The following is an 18,027-nucleotide window of genomic DNA, read 5'->3' as shown; positions in this document are numbered from 1 at the left end:
TGATTACCTACGATGGAGACAATTCCAATCCAAAAGGGGCCTAATAATTTGCAAATATTGCTCCATACTGGTCAGGTTGGGTTGGGCAGTCCGCTCATCCATGCAGGTGGTAGTAAAACCTTGATATGGGTGTAAACAAGAGTATAAACTTACTCTTAGACCCTATTTCTTCTTTCATGCTAGTTGAATAAAAAAACAAATGGACCAGCGATGATCATAGCCAAAGCTCTTATTTAATATAATAAGAGATTATGAGCAGAGCAAAAACCTACAGTGACAAATATTGTATTTGTGGTAACATTGTCCTGTAGAAATATTTGAATCGATTTAAAGATATTTTTCCTAATATAATCTGTGACCTGACCTGTCAAATAATACCACTGATTTGTGCACATGCACGCATATTGATTTGCTTTTATTACTGTGGATTATCTTCCATTAGAGAGCCAGCCAAGTTTATTATACTTCCCACCATTTTACTTCCCACAAGAAAATAGATTCCAGGCAACATAACCTTGATAGATGCTGCTAAACCGAGCAAACGCTAAAAATTATATCTTGTGGGAGAACAAGACTAATAACCATCCCTATCAATACCATTATAAGAGGATAACATCTTTGGTAAACCTTGATTTGAACCCACGGACGTTCAACTTCAGTGCATCCATAATTCAAACCTAAGCTTATTTTCCCTGAAATTTATTAATAGGAAAAACGATCGACATTCTGGAAAAGCACTCAGACCCGTATCCAAAGCCAAAGGTGACTAGCTCGGCGAACCTTCAGCACACTAAATTTGTTAACCAAGGGTTTAAAACAAGCATGTAATTTGAAACTGTACTCACATAAGATCCAGCTGCCTCTTGTATAACTTGAATAGGAAATACCAATCGTTGATTACAACACATCAAACCAGCCTATGGAGCAGAAGCAACGAGAGAAACAATTAAATGCAAAATCTCACACACAATGAGCCCCAGGAGTCATCAAGTCCCAACATCCTCTTCTTATTCCATAGACATGAAATCGAGACTCCCAAGAAGCACTACTGTCAAGACCCTCATTTTACACCTCAGACTCTTACAGTCTCTCAGGATAAAGAAGTCGGGAGAAGAAATTCTCTCTAGTACTCACATGAAGTCATAATCATCCAAATCATCGTAACCACCTGCAGCCAAGTCATCGTCTGGCCTATCAACATGGAGCTGCTTTTTCTTGGCCCCTGTCAAATTCAAACACAAGCATCGGATTTGTAATCAGTGTGAAGTGATTCGGATGGCACAAGGACCATATGCTTGAACAAAAGTTTTTCCATGTACATATCCTTACCTTGCTTCTTCTTGCCGGCATTGGCTTCCTTCTCAGCCTTGAGTTTTTCATTGGCAATTGCTGTAACCGAAGAAGCTATTTCCTTGGCATCTGCTGCTTTCAATGAAGTCATGGAAAGCCTCATAATACCTTTAAGAAGGCCTATGTAATGAAAGCTTTTCTGATGAACAAAACAGGTAGAATCAAAAAAGCAAGTCAGCACCCAGAAAGCAAAGGTCCTAACAGGATCTACAGTCAAACTTCATAATATCTGCAAACCTCATGAGCACGAATTTTCTCAGAAACAAGCTCTGCATACTCCATAAAATCACTCTCTGACTTGGGAATAAAAGTATCCAGAGATTTTTCATCACCTCTCTTGGCAAATAATTCCTTTGTTGACTTGTAATCAGCTTCTTCTACAAGTCTGCCAGAAGTAATGGGTCTATGTCAACCAAATCACTGGGATTGTTCAACTATGAAGAAATCAGCAGTTCGCATGGAAGTGGCAAATCTAAAAGATCTATTTGAGGTTGGCTTTACGGTGCTACTTAACAGCAGCTCTTTCCACAGACAAGCCCCTCTAAATTGTTCTAATAAAAAAAGTAATTAAATGCAAAATTTTCACCTTTGTTGACGAAGTTTCTCAGCAACAGGATCTGCAAGAACTTCATTAGCTACCTCAGTCTTTTTCTCTTCCAGTACTTTGCCCTTCTTTCCAGCATCTTTGCTACCAGGTTTTGGTTCGGTCCTCTCTAGTGGAGGTTCTGGTTGGGGTGCCTGCATCAACAAATCCACATCTCACCTATAATTTAACAATACCTACAAAACTCAGCAGTCCTACATGTTACTCCAATCAAAGTTTAACACTCTCCCATGTTGAAAGTGACAATTCATTTGGACTCTATTGATGCATAAGGAAACAGAAAATTTACAAGCAACTAGGCATAGAATAGTTTATGTAAAAATAATTCTTGGAGAAGCATGAAAATCCTCATGCCACACATCCATGAAAACCTGGGAAGATAGAGCTATTGATATCATGCAGTTATGGAATAAGGGCGTGATTGCATGCAGGAACAGAAACAAGAAAACAAAATACCATGAGGAAAAAAGTATTTGCACAAGACATACAATTCAGCTGTGCTACCGAGAGCCCTAGAAAGCTAAGACATTGCATTTTCGAGCAGTTAAAAATCAAGATTACATGTAATGATATACCTTGCAGTTAACGTTTAGCGATTGCCATGGTACTTCACAAGAGAAGGAAAAAAAAATCATAGCCCTATGAACTTCACAAAAAAATCATTGCATAGTACTTCACAAAAAAAAGCCCTACCAAACTTCAAACAAATCATTTACCAATACCAGGAATATCCAAGAGCCAAAGGTAGTCCCTGAAAAACCTATACCTGAAGTAGAGGATCTTCTACCTTAAACCCACTGACCATCTCCGTATACAAGATTTATATGTATTTATGAAAATCTGTTCCTGCATTCTCTATCACAACCAGATCAATTTCCTTTCAAGTTTTAGCAAATACATGGTTATTGTATCTAAAGACAGTCTGTTCATAAATGTCATATTGGAAAGCTCCAAGCCTTACTCAAGTTTTACAGTCGATCAAACCCCAGGCTGGGCCGGGCTCAGGCCGGATTCTGTAGTGGAAGTTGGGCCTGATGGCTATTCCTAGTCCCACCCCAGCCCGACCATCGGGCTTAAATTTTTGCCCAAACCCGACCCAATTTTGCAGAGCCAGTCCCAGGCCCGCCCACCAGGCCTGATTTTTTATTTTCTTGGAAGTAGAACCAGCAAAGGCCCCAGCCATTTTAAGTTCAAAATTCAAACACAAGATATCCAATTCTTCTCATAAGATGAGCCCAATAAGCCAGCTAAAACAATGTAGTAAATTTAGACTCACAAAGCAAGCCAGCTGATTTGCATCCCTGGTTAACCTGTCACCCCCTATAATATTTGTATATATATAATATCTCAGGCCGGGTTGGGCTGTTTCTTAAATTTCCCAGGCCCAGCCTGATTTTTTGATTGGACCCCTTTTTTTTTCCAAGCCTGTCCCATGAGCCTATTTTTAGTGCCCAAACCCGCTAAATTTTGGGCTGGGCAAGCCACCTAGCGCATGATCAGCTATAGTTTTACCAATATTTTTTGTAAACAAAAGCACTCGATGATCATCTGTTCTTAAATAACAAAAGGAAATTTCCTGGGATGCATCATTGCATAATTTTCAAGTCCCAGCAATTCAGTAAGTAGCTAGATCCCGTCTCCACCACAGATACGAAAACACAATCAATCACTAAAGTTTAGTAAATGAATTAATATCACATATTAGTGAAAAGTGCAGTGCACTTGACTGATTACTTGACAAATGGCTCCAAACAGGCCAGCAGATAAAATTAACTTCTTGCCCCTCAAAGATTGAGCAACGGCCAGGCATCCAGTACATCAGGAATTCTTATTATAATACAGAAAGATAAGAGCATGCTCCTAATTCAAAAATCAATCTGGAAGAAAAGATGAAGATGTGAAGCTTTACATAAGATGGCACAAACATGCTAGAGAATGCAAGTCCATATGGCCTGTAATATGCCCTTGTATAACCTGGAATTTAGTGTGCTGAATGATATCACCAGACACTGGCGCCCAAGCTTGCATAATGGATGTAAGAAGCATCAGCAAGCGAATGCAGCTTCAACCCCCTTATCATCATCAAAACCCTTCCCATCCAAATGAGCTTTGCAACAGAGCACATCTCTAATTAAAAATACTCAATTTAATGATCAAGCAAATCTGCACAATAACCTGCAACCTAATGACGATCATTAAAAAATGGTACCAAATTTCTAGCTCGAGGGAATTCTGAGCAAGAGTTGAGCCCTCCATTAACCCAAGAACCGAGTTGATAGACAAAGAGACCTTTTCCCTCTGTTTATAGTTTACTTAAATACCAAGAAGCAACCTTTTGATGTTCCCCTAGACTTGAAAATAGTCCATATGAAAATGGAAGATGTTGACATTTGATATATGGAATTGCTTTCAATTTGGGGCACAATTATAAGCCATAGAGACAGCCTAAAACATGCTCAACTACTAAGGGGCTATTTGCTACAATGCTTTATGTAATAAAAGTATACAAAAACCTACTTTGAAACAAGTTTTACTTGTTTTCATAAATTAATGGAACATGTTTCAGTTTACATGGTTCATCATAGAACACAACATGCTCTCACTTGGGGCCCACATGATCCCCATGTTTGTCAAAATAATCCAACACAAATTGCCAGCCTAGTTTTCCTTATACTCAAACCACTGGGGTCAAGTGCTTTTCCTTATGCTCCAACCACCATGACCACAGGAGATCAATTGCGGCAACATTGGAAGATTGCTAAGAAGACCCCTGCCAATTCACTCTGCTAATTCAGATACTATAAAGAGAAGGATTAAGATTGTCTGTGATAATACAAATGCCCCAGTTTAGTGCAAGTAACTTCATAAAAATCCCTAGGAGATAAGAAATAGAGCATTAACCTCTCGGCTAGTAAGCAAGAAATCCATTCTCAGAGCATATGCCACAAGCCATTTAGAACATACATCACGAAACAAGGTTCTCAAAATACTAAAGAGCACAAAACCACTACAATAGCTGTCTATCACAAGGAACATCTTTATTCTCCTTTGCAGCACTCTGATAAACCTCACCAAAAATAGTGACATTACTGCCTGAAACCTATGTTCTCCCACGATTGACATGGTTTACTTAGACCAAGGTAATTACCTGAAACCTATGTTCTCCCATGATTGACATGGTTTACTTAGACCAAGGTAATTGTCTCGCCAAGACCACCGTAATATTAATTATAAATCCACATCAATCCTGCTCACGACAACCCAATTTAATGAACCAGCTCCCAAACACAATTTCACAGTAATGTGATCAAGTTGTAACATTCCCATATTCATGGCCATAAAAATAGCCAAAACAGCCAGCATATTTTGTTGCATTTCCATGCACCCCATGACAATGGGACAAATCAGTTGAATTGTTAATCTATTTTCCAACTGCAATGAATATCTGGAAAATCCCGATTATTCTGAACTTTATATTTTTTGGAATAGGATACCTATGAAATCCGCATGAATACAATTAAACCTCACTAATTAAAATTCCAAAACTATTATTTTCTAGGCGCCAAACTGGACAAACTTACAAGTTGCACACCATCCAAACTATGATCTCTACTTGCACAATTTCCTCAACATACCAAGCTTACCTTTTAAAGAAAAAAAGAACAAGCTTACAGGCTTATATGCAGGTATAAAAATTGATGATCTATAGTTGTCTAGATAAGTGTAAAGAATCAGAGTAAGCATGATATTATATCTTATTTTTGATACTTCTACAGCCCCTTGGTTATATAATGTGAAGTGGTGTATTGCAAAAGGCATATTTAGCAGCTACTCACTTGTCCAAAATAAATAAATCAATAGTTATTTGACCCCTGGTCACTTCTCCAAGAAAATCCCTATTAAGAGAAGAAACCAAAGGTACAGATCAAACAATAATTCGCCACCGCTGCAAGCTGTCAACACATGTTTCTTTGCACTGCCATGCTGTGATGTAGGAGCAATACCATACTGTTTCAAAGAAGGGAAACCTGACTTAAGTCTGCCCTCAACCTAGATCAGCCTAAGTTACCCTTGGAATCATGAAGCATGAAACTTACATAACTGATCCGTTACCTATAAAAGAGAATATTAAAAATGGAATTTACTTTTTATAAAAAATAAATTAGCTTTACCGGTGTGGTATCTTCTTCATCTTCCCAGGATTCTTTAACATCTTCCTTTTCTTCTATATCTTCATCATCCCACTGACCCTTTGGCTGATTGGTTTTGAGACCAGGTGGAACTGGTTCAAAATCTTCTTCTTCTGAAAAGACAAAAAGAAGAAAGAGTTAAGCATGAATACAATAGAAAACATGGATCGAAGGGGATAGATCGCATCCTTAAACTGAAGGTGGCCAACAATATTTCACTGCATAGAGTAATTATGTCATACAAATGCACCTTACAACCTGTAAAAAAAGAAAAAAAGGAGCACACATACTAAACTATCATCTTACTATGAAAACAGAAGTTTATAAAGAAACAACAAGAAAAATACAGTTCTTCATAAAGCAAGTGGACCTATAAAGTGGATTGTGATTTTAAAGGATAAATTATTGTATGAACTTTCTTTCTTCATCTAAATTTCAGAAGGGTTGGTCTCCACATGCAAAAGATTTAATGATAAGATAAATAAAGCAGGTAACTTTCCAACCCACTCATCAAATTGCCTTTCAGTTCTTAGAGTGAACATTCCTCTTGCCTAAGGTCAACTTAGCCCAAAAATTTGGCACCAACTAGAAAAGGAGTCAGTTAAACATAAAGATATATACTAACTTGCAAGTCACTGATGCATACATAGCACCTCAATATGACACACATATTATCATTCATCCAAAGAAAATGCTACCCATTATACTTCTAATAGTGTAATTCATTGTGTATATGCACGTCATTGTTCTGATCTCCAGCTGAACAGGTAATTCTCGTGATAGATCCAAAGCCCTCATACAAACTTTTATGTAAGCATCCAAAAAGTAACTTTCTTCCTTTGTTTGTCATTTTTTTCATAATTCTGGATTCTCCGCTAGATGTACAACACCATTGACCTGCCTTCCAGAGGAAATGACAGTCTCTTCCTAGGGGAACCTAAGCTAATCATGCCAGAAAAGATTAAATCACTATACCCTATAATAAAGCAACTTCAACTCAATTCTTTCACCATACAAACAGCTTTATATGCAAGGAAAGCATACATCTCAAATTCTTTACATATCCATTTTGCCAAGAGCATCAATTTGCATTTCCTTCGAGTCCCAATTCCTAATCCTCCTATGACAGTTTGCACAAGCTTTCTCAAGGTACAAGGTGGACTTCCTATCATCCTCCACTTCCTTCTACAGAAGGTATGTCATAGTTTCTTCTAACTTCTCAAAAACCCCTAGGAGCATCAAGAAAAAGGATGTTAAGAAGGCTTGGAAAAACAAGTGGGGAATTTGATTTATGATAGCCACTTCCCCCTTTTCCCCTAGTAAGAAGAGAGAAAGCCACTTACAAGAAGAAAGCTCATTCAAGATCCTCCTAATAATTGGATCTAAATAGCCAGCGAGAAAGGACTGTGAATAGAAGCAATGCTTTTACAATCAAATTACTGAGCCCTTAGGTATATTCTAAATGCCAAACCCCACAGATTCAACAATTTTTCTGTTCCCAAAAGAAATTGATGATAATAAAGTATCAATGCAGTTAGCCTTTCAAATTCTTCCATAATTCTAATATCAACCAGCAAGCTTTATACTTTGTTTCACTAATGTCCGGTATACAAAGTGCAAATAAACAAAAAAATAAAAAGATTACATGCGGAATTCTTATGAACATTGTTTTAAAAACAGCCACTACAGCAGTTATAGTGGCCACCGTAGCAGCTATGGCCCAAAACCATATGCTAGGCTTCATTGTAGCACCATATAGCACTTAGGTATATACCACCAAATATGTTGGACGAAAACCCTCTATAGAAGCCAGTATGGTACTCAAAGCAGGAACTTTATGCCATAACATGCTGGAACAATTTCCCTGGGGACATCTTTCTTCTGTGGTTGATATTATGTGATTGTAGACATTATATAGATATTAACATGACATTATGTTGTTAGATGGATGATATTTTCATTGCTTTGGCCTTGATCTTTTTTCCTTATTTGTTGCATGAAGTTGATATAAAATAATGATTTTTGATACTTCATAAAAATATATTGATATGTTTCAACAACCCATTTTGAGTACATGGTGCCCACTATAGCACCTGCCATCTGCTCTTCGCCATGAAACCCCCTGGCTACTATGTTCCTGCAATCCACTTTTTAGTACATTGCTCATGAAGGATTTTAAAGAGTCCTTTGCTTCCATTTGAGTTCACTCCTGCCTTGGTACAGCTCCAAGTTTTCAAAGGTGCAACAAAATGATGAAAGCTTCATGTGAATATTGTTGCGATATGATAGGGATCTAAAAAGAGAGAAGGGATCAGTGCAACACCTTTGTATTTATCTTACTTGTCCCTCTATCTACTCCTGAATGGAAATAAGCATTGCCACCTTTCCCTTTGAAAATATGAGTGTGATCGGAACACTTGTGTTTAGTTCATTAGTTGTTAAGGGTTTCCCTTTCTTGTGCACTTTCAACTTCTTGTAAATTATAAATGTAGATACTATGATTACATAATCCTAATACACAATGCATTGTCATATTTATCTACTTCAAACAATGTCGACCAATCAAATACAACAAAAAACTCCATCAGAGAAATAGCAAAATTCAAATTGCAGCCGCTCATCATCATCACCTATGTCATTTCCATTGACTACATGGTCTTAAAATGATTCCTAAGGGGCAGTAAAAGTCACATTTGATCCAACATAAAAGAACAAATTCCATATTATTATTCCATTTGATTTGTCACTTAGGTATTCAAATTTTCAAAACAAAAAAGGGGAAAAAAAAGAATCAAAGGGAAAACCTCCAAATTGTTACAAAGAAAGACAAGGTTGCTTGGGCTGGTGGGTATGGGTTCTAAAAAGGGGGTGAACATCATGTAGGCCCATACCACCGCATATTGGAATATAAAACCTTTAACAAAGTGACATTGCACAAAAATCAATTAGTTCATAGTAATACTACTACAACAAGAAAGAAACAAGCACACAAACCCCGATGCTGGACCAGCACCCCGTATTGTCATGTTAGAAACCTATCAAGACAATATCCACCTAGATACCACACAATGTGGAACAGTACTCTAAACCCAGGGTATCAAAGATAGGCAACCCACCCCGACAAGTTGATATTTTGTGACAAAAGAAATACAAGTTAAGTGGTTTCTTTAGGATTTGAGTGGATGAGGATGGGTCAATTGTGGGAGGAAGAAGTGGGAGGAAAGAAGGATAATTAGATTGCATTTGACTGTCTCCTCAAAGGTTGAGATTGATGTCCAGTAGCAGAAACCAAATTATCTTACACACCTCTGGTAATAATTTCTTGCAGCATTTGAAGCCATATAATGAGCTCCTACAAAAGATAGTATATATGAAAAAAGACATTTGAGAGGCTTAAGAGGACAAGAAGAGCTTGAGAAATATAGGTGGGCATGAGTTCAATGTTACTAGGTCCTTAACCAATAAAACCTGGTAATACAATGAGATAGCTTTGACAATCACAAGTACAAGACCTTAATGCCAGCTAACAGCCTTTTAAGTGCGAAAATCTCTCAAAGTTTCTAAGTTTTCATGATTGATGAGAATGCAGTCTCTACTGAACCATCATTACAAGATCTACATAACATGGAAGACTACATATCTCCATATATGGGATTTATAATTTTTCTCCTATTTCTCTTTTAACTTATCGGTAAATTTTCTTGTTGCCTATGCAATCATTCATAGGTATCACAAAAATGTTTCTGCTAGCATGATTAGGTTTAATAATTGTGTTGATATATGCACCAAACATGTTCGGGTTATGCTTCTCAAAATCAAGAAGTTCAAGTCAATATGTGGTTCCAATGTTCAAACATAATCATTCACCATTAAAAGCAACCTAGGTATGTACATTGAATCTAAATGGAGTTCTAGAGATATCCTTTTGTAACTCATGTATATATATGTATCTTCTGCATATACTTGAACAGTGCTATGTAGCTACCCATAAAAATGCATGCCATAACTTAGGCAATAGGCATCATATACTGCTTTATGTTGGGACCTAACTAATACTGGCTTGACATTTGTTATAGTGAACATCATGTATCCCCCCAATCAATGCTCGTAAAAAAAAACTCCCTATGCTTATCAAATTTCTCTTCATGCTTTCAAGAAAACATTGCCAATCAGGCGTCATGCTAAACTCATGCACCTTAACTTCAAAAACCTGTTCTCTCGCTGTAGGTCAAAATTGAGAAAAAGGAGTCAAACTTTACAATGATTCAGTTGATAACACCAAATCTATGTTAGCCTGAATTTGCATATAGAAATGGTTGTGCATCAAATACCCAAAAATAACTTTTTTGTAATGCAGTGGGAGGCTGATTGTTGTTGTCCCAAGGAAGAAATAGGGGTACATCATCCCTAGTGATCTATCAATCGCTAATGTTGTTGCCAATGATATAGTTATAGCAATAGAGGTTAAAAGGCTATTGAAAACCACAATAAACAAGAATTAGACAAATTCACACATTCACCTTTTAGTGCACCACATTATTTACACCTTTACAAGTTTAGGCATAGCTTTTGGCATTTAACCTAAACGTTAGCATTCATCAAAAGGATTGAATAAATCAACACACATGGTAAATGCACCAAAAGACAATAATATCTTCCATGAAAAAGAGCATATCTATGGTAATCAACATTGTGGAATCTCATTTATTTAGAGGATGCATGTATACTCTTGGTTTCCAGCAACTAAACTTGTAGAACATATATGCATGTGAACTACTCTTGTGGACTATTTACATGTGCAATTATTCCAACTGATCTCATAATACTAGCAGTTATTTTGATTTTCAAGCTTAAAAGAACCGACATTGACCTAGTACTCAAGAGAGCACAAATATAAGCATGGATACTTGGAATATAGCACAAGACAATATTTCTCATGACAAATTCTAAAATGACACTCTATCACATTTGTACAACTAATCTGATAGCACATATCTAGCAACTTCTAAATGAAAAAAAAAGGTTGTCTAATAAAGAACAATAAGGTTAATAGACATTTAACAATTTATGAGTTAATGAACAATTTATGAAAAAGAAAACTTACCCCAATCTGCCATCCTTCACTTGTAAAACTTAGTTGTTGCAGATATGCTTCGATTCACCAATTCAGTAATTGGTCCAACTTTCTGCAAGATAAAGAAAGGTCATCAAAATAAGACATCATTCACTAATGCAAGCAAGAATATAGTAAATAAAAATATCTACAGATATTAAAAGAGGAAACTATCTTTTGGTAAGACTATTAATAGCAAGCTCCAAAAGAAAATAGTTTGATATATGAAAGACTTCGAGGCAACACTAAGATGGCATTTCTCCCTTTTAAAAATGAACTTGGATTTATAATAATGTTGCATTTGATGAATAAGAAGGGATAGATCCAAAAGATTATAGCAAGTTGGTCAAATACTTAAGAGTAGGCAAGAAAAAGCAAGGGTCTAGGCCTTAATTCCATAAACCGATCACAACTAACAATGAGAACAAGTGACTCATTCATGTAACTACCAACCATGTATAGCAATCATAGAATGGTAGCGATCATTCTCAATTGCTATAATTATTGACCAATACTCGGATTGTTCAATAATTAAGGCCATGTTTGGACAACCAAAAAAAAGGAAGGGATGAGTGGAACTTGGCAGCTATTGTGGGAGGGTTAGGAATTATTTTGCAGGATAGGGATTTTTATGTGTTTGGTTGGAGGGATATGTTCATGGCATAGTTTTTCTTTTTTTTTTAATTAACTCGATCCTTCCACTTTTTCAGCATGTAAAGAGAGGACAAGAGCAACAATGTCATTAGGTAGGATAAGTCTCGCTTATTCTGCCGAATAAAACCATTCAGCCAAATGATCGAATAATTTTATACCGTCTGACAGCCACTCAACCCTTTGACTAAAATAGCTTATTCTGATGACCTTTTGGGGATGTTTGGGCAGATATCCCCCACTTGGGAGGTGTACCCCACTCACTCTCATACAAAACACACCCTAAGAGTAGAGTGGCAATTTTGGGCCAGGCCATTAACCTAACCCAACCCAGACCCAACCAACCTAACCTGACCTATTAGGTTCACGTCGCGTATGGGTCAACCAAACCCAACCTGCCAATGAGTTGGGTTGGCTTCAAGTCAAGGCCCTTCAATCTGTCAAGTCATTAAGGCTATTATATTGGATGATTTTTTAAATTATATTTATGCTAACTTAAGCATGGATGCATATGAGCCATCAGATATTTTATCCAATAGATCTAAATAACTAAATCTTAGCCACATCTTTACTTAGTCTTCTCCAACATATTCTCACTCCATCTCTTGACTCTTCTCCTATTTCTCTCCACTAGGTGCATCTTGGAGACTCTTATCGATGGCTCCTCCAGGGCCCAGCAATAGTCGCTCCTCCCATGTCATGCCAATGAGCGCGATGCCTTCCATCCTCTAACTCTCCTCTTCCTAGTTCCAACTGGCCATTGCCATAACCACCTACTCTATTTGCCCCATCAGCCATCCCCCTCTTCCACCAACCACCCCCCTCCTCTACCAACCACCGACTGGCAACAAGTACTACGGCATCCACTTCCTATATCTACACCATCAAGTCATCCCCCTATTCCACCAATCACTGCTGCCCCCTCTTCCACCGACCATTGCCATCCCCTCTTCCACCGATCTTCTGACCAGCCATGGGCCGCATCCATCTCCTCTCTCCTCAAGCTTTGGCCTCCCCTCCTCCACTGACCATTGCAACCCCCTCTTCCACTTTTTCATCATCCAGCCACCACCACAGCAACCCCCTATCTATACCCCATCTAGCCATTCCCCTCTTCCACCGACTACTGCCACCACCTCTTCTACCCCTGTACCAATAGGCCACTGCCACTGCCACCAAGGCCAAAAATAGTTGGGCGTATTGGCTGTGGGTCAATAGTTGGCTGCAAATCAGATTTAGGTCGGGCATTTCTAACCTGATGGCAAGTTCAATCGGGTCTAGGTCAGGCCCATAGGGCTCTCATATATGAGCTAAGGTGACTGGAGGCAATAGACCCTCCTATAGCCTAGACAATAGCCCAAGTGATTAGGCAACTACCGAGGTGTCAGAATTTCTAAGAAATGTGAAAAATAATTTATAACTTCACACATCAATTATTGACTAAAAATTGCATCGTTCTTAATAAACTATCCATATCACATGATTCGGATATATACCAGAATAAATTAATTTATTTTATTTAGAGCATAATACATTCAAATCTATCATAATTTATTGTTTGATCTAAATCTATAATATAAAAGCGTATTACACCAATATTGTCCTAGCTCAAAAGGTAGAGCACACATTCTCTAATGGATGTGGATGTTGGTTCAAACTGCATAAACAACCATACAAGACCAACAATCAATCAATACAAACAAGATATGCACATATAATCAATTTAAACAACATAAAAGTATATGCTTACAAATAAACCATAAAATTTCACCATCAAGTAAGCTAGTATTCAACAAAAATCTTACATTATGTAAAAAGAACAATGACAAAAGAAGCAACAGAAACAATTATTCTTTTTTGTTGCTATCCAACATAATTACATAAAATAAATGATCACCATTTAAAAACCAAAGCACAAAATTAAAATTCACCATCAAACTAGATAATCATTCAATAAAATATCCATGAATTCTAATCACCAATATAGAGTTCAAAAGTTAAATGTGTCAACATCATCAAGTGCATAACCACCAAAATCGAGACAGCATATCACACCACCAAAAAAAAAGTTGCTATGAAGCCACTGTAGGAAATGAAACAACTAAGGTCTCATTATCCTAAAAGTAAGAAAAACACAACATAAAAAATAAAAAAAAAAGATAAATAGAAGCTCTGTTATGCGGCCATTCTTGAGCAAAACAAAACATGAAAAGAAAAAAATAGAGGAAAAGCTCATATATGCAGCCACTTTGGAGCAAAGAAAAAATAGAGAGAGAGAGAGAGAGAAGTGGAGGAGAAGAGGCAGCAGAGGAATAGTGGTAGGTGGAGTCCGGGGCCAGAGAAGCCAGATTACCTTACCACCAAGAGTGGAGGGAGAGGGAGCCCTACCGCTAAGAGAAGAGCAAGTGGAGATCCGATGGCCGCGAAGCAACCTCGCTGGCCACCGTCAACTGCAGATGGTCGAGGTGGAAAGCAAAAGCAGAAGCGGATGGAGAGATGGTTGTCCTAGCAGAAGCAGAGAAGGATGCTCATAAGCCCCCTTTTAGTTGCCCATCTCTCTCTCTCTCTATCTCAATACTGGTTTGACCCGATGCCAGTCTCTCTCTCAATGTTGATTTCACCCAACGTCACTAGCGTTGGGTCAAACCTAGGGGTATGCCCGGTTCGGTTCGGATCGATTTCGGGGTATTACAGAAACCGAACCGACTTAAATCAATTTTTCCAAAACCAAAACCAAACCGATCTTATGCTAAAACTGGTTCAAACTGACCTGAAAAAATCAGTTTATTTGTTGTGGGCTATTGGGCTTCTGTCAAATGCATAGCTAAATGGATGAGCTAAATGGGCTTACGTTCATTTTAGTTCGAATGAGCTAAGTTGTCCATTTTAGAGTTGCAGCAGGATTCTACTAGAATGGATGTCAGATTGAACATTCCAATTCATCAATCAGCCCATTTTATCTTGAATGGGCCTTGAAACCAGGCTCAACTGTATCTGAAAAGACTTTTATGTCAAACATATTCCATACTTACTACATTGAATAATGCCATATATAAAATCACATAATACAGAATAATGCCATCTATAGCATCGCTTAATACAGAACTGGAACTAAAACTTAAAATGTGAAGCCTCAGTCAAATAATACAGAATACCAATGTCACATTAAATAAAAAGCCATGAAAACTGCAGAAACAGTCTAACAGAAGCTTAAAACTTGAACTGCTCACAAACAGCTCACTTATTGACAGCCCCATCAGCATAAACCTTCTTTAATCAGCCAAATAATCTGTTTTGCATATAAGCAATCATTTCACCCAGATGTTTAAACCACAAACGCATCTTTTCTATGGTTTTAATACATGGTAAAAATCTACTACTACTGTCCTCCCATTTTTTGGGGGTCAAGCACTACCCTCTCAATTATCCACTTCGCAACCACTCAATCTGAATAAATTTTCCAGCATCTCTCTCAAATAGCATAACTGATCATAATGCCTGACAAGAAATTGCTCCAACATCAGAGAAAAAATGAAGCCTACTTCATGTTTGGAGAAAACAGAGATGAAACAGGTTAAATTTGAGAAAAGTGATGCTTCAACCAAATCAAAGTAGAAACTAATTCCAGAATTGGGTCAAACAACAAAATCGTGATGCAAACTTTTAAGATGTTGATGTTATGGTATGCTGCTACTTTGACGGCGTTCCCCAGCCTATATCAATATAGACCTCTCATCGGATGCAAACCATGAAGACTATTGTCAACAATTTCATACCCATGAATAACTTTAGACTGATTTCATATAGGCAAGTTACATTAGCATCACGACCGACGAGTGACTAAAAAAAAAGTAGCAAATCTGGTAAATTTCTGCTATTTCAGTATGTGAAAGGTATCCAACAATCATATTAACATAAAATATTAATATTAACATCTTAAAAAGTAAGTAGCAAATCTGATATTATAGTATGTGAAAGAAGTTACCCAATATATGAAATTGCAGTATAAAAAAGGACTGACAGTTATTGGAGAAGAATGTACCAACCAATACAAACATAAACTAAATACTCGAAAAGGACTGAAAGCCGGGTCAATATGTTCCCAAGGCTGATTAGCCCTTATACACATAAATAAGACATTCCACCTAAGAAATATTCCGCCAAGAAAAGGACTGAAACTTTCAAGATGATGATATTGCTTCCTCCGTGATGCAATCTTTCCAGCGTGCAAATTTTCTGCTAATTACATTTGATATTTGATTTTGACACTGGAAACGAAAACGACAAGCATAAACTGATGCATATCAAGCTTATAATAATCACGACCTGATGCGTATCACCTACATCGATAAAGCAATCATCGCAAGCACGTCCATAAGGCTTTGTTGAGGACCCACGCAGACCCACAAGAAAAAAAGAACAGATTACTTGAAAATAGGCCATGATTTATGACCCATCGAACCATGATAAGTAAAAGAATTAGTGCGCAAATCCGAATACCAACAGCACCAAATAAATCCCTAATTCCAAACCATTTGAATCACAATAAACAAGAGACCGGAACAAGAAAAAAAATACTGAAATCGAATCAGCGAAAGGCCACCTATACGAATTAAAACCGTGGATCAAGAACCCTGATCCACCAATAAAACCCTAGCTGCTTGCGCGGGGAGAAGGCGGCTAAATTCCTCAAATCGGGCTCAAATCGAATGGGGAAAAAAAAAGGCTGTCCTTGAGATAACTTACAGAGATTCTTCGACGCCCCGATCGCCGGAGAGATTTCTGAGAGCCGATTGACGATAAAAGGCGCGGATTGGCGGCCGCGGCGCGAAGAGAGTAGAGAAACCCTAGAGAGAAAAACAATAAGGGAGAACCGGAAGCGGAAACCAACTGTGAAGCTGGGAAATATATATTCATTTAGTATTTCTAGTGAAATATTGATATTCTTACCCTCTTTTAGAGGATCCAGACCTACAATTGTAGGTACCTGTGCAAGAAGAGAAACAAAAAGTTGTTCGTGACAGGCTACTGCCGGTCAAATAGAGTGAGTTATCACAAAACGAGGAGTCACATTATAAGTAGTGGGTCTTTAGGGTTCAAGCACCATCAGAAACCCGACGGACACTTCAATACGTAAGGGAGGCGGGCATTACTAGATATTGGCTAGGAGATTTGCCGGGACAGATATGCAGCATAGGACATATCTGCACACATTTGATTTTTTCCATATTTTACATATATTTAGAAAAATAAATAATACAGCTGACTGAATCGTCTTCTTTTCAGTACACCACTCTGGATCTGTCACATGAGGGGCATGAAGCACGTGCCATTGGCATTAGAGCGCATTCTGTAATGTGATTTTTTTCGAGCGTACTCACGGCCGCATGTAGTGAAACACCGTTGCAGAAAAAAAAAAAAGAAGAAGAAGAAGAAGGAGGAGGAGGAGATTTGCTCCCTCCGGACCATCCTTGAAGATCTTGGACTATACCCATGCAACATCATCCAACATTGCGCACACAAAGTAAAAGATATCGAAGAAAAAAAATCAAAACAATATACTAAAAACCTAATTCCTTAGTAGATGGCTATGAGTTGGATTAGATCTATGTTTGGCCTAAACTAATCCCAAACCTATATGGGGGCTTGGGTTGACATTATGATACAATGTGTAACCATGGAAGAGTCAGATCAGCTCAAGCAAGAAGGATAAAGTGAGGTAGATTGGATCCAAGTTGGATCAGGTTTGGATTTGAGATGGATAAGGTATGGATCGAGATTGCTTCAAATGCTATCATTAATTTAATGCTCAATTCCCTTTTATCTTCTCAGAATGATTTAATAAACACAGACTCACTGCATAATAAAAAAATCTTATGAGAAAAATGAGAGATGGTATGTAATACATGGTTGCATAATAATAAAAAAAAGTCTTATAAGAAAAATGAAAAGTGGTTGACCCTATCTTCCATTTAATCCACCTCGGAACCCTACGACGCCAACCACAAGTGCTCATTCAGTCTTCATCGTCTCTTCTCTCTCTTTCCGTTTCTTATTATGGTTCTCGTTGTTGCCGCGGCCCACCCTCGTCGACGATGAGGTAAAGTGGGCCTCTTCCT

At 37.8% G+C, this 18,027-nt stretch overlaps 1 protein-coding gene across 3 annotated transcripts; it reads right to left on the bottom strand.

The window, feature by feature from the left end:
- Positions 1-825: 825 nt before the first annotated feature.
- Positions 826-16,814, bottom strand: LOC103712985 (eukaryotic translation initiation factor 3 subunit J-like). Of its 3 annotated transcripts, none has more exons than XM_008799718.3 (8): positions 16,655-16,811; positions 16,235-16,288; positions 11,249-11,330; positions 6,127-6,257; positions 1,937-2,088; positions 1,588-1,735; positions 1,330-1,489; positions 826-1,222 (listed from the first exon to the last, which is right to left on the bottom strand). In XM_008799718.3, the coding sequence occupies exons 3-8, from the start codon at positions 11,259-11,261 to the stop codon at positions 1,131-1,133; spliced, it is 696 nt and encodes a 231-aa protein (XP_008797940.2). In that variant the 5' UTR covers positions 11,262-11,330; positions 16,235-16,288; positions 16,655-16,811; the 3' UTR covers positions 826-1,130. The 3 variants fall into 3 exon arrangements, with proteins under 3 accessions (XP_008797940.2, XP_008797938.2, XP_008797937.2); XM_008799716.3 differs by having other exon boundaries at positions 16,253-16,288; XM_008799715.3 differs by lacking the exon at positions 16,235-16,288 and having other exon boundaries at positions 16,655-16,814.
- Between the last annotated feature and the right edge of the window lie 1,213 nt (positions 16,815-18,027).

The sequence above is a fragment of the Phoenix dactylifera genome, chromosome 5 (genome assembly GCF_009389715.1).
Source record: "Phoenix dactylifera cultivar Barhee BC4 chromosome 5, palm_55x_up_171113_PBpolish2nd_filt_p, whole genome shotgun sequence".
In the NCBI taxonomy this organism is placed as follows: domain Eukaryota; kingdom Viridiplantae; phylum Streptophyta; class Magnoliopsida; order Arecales; family Arecaceae; genus Phoenix; species Phoenix dactylifera.
This window is presented reverse-complemented; position numbering and strand designations above follow the sequence as displayed.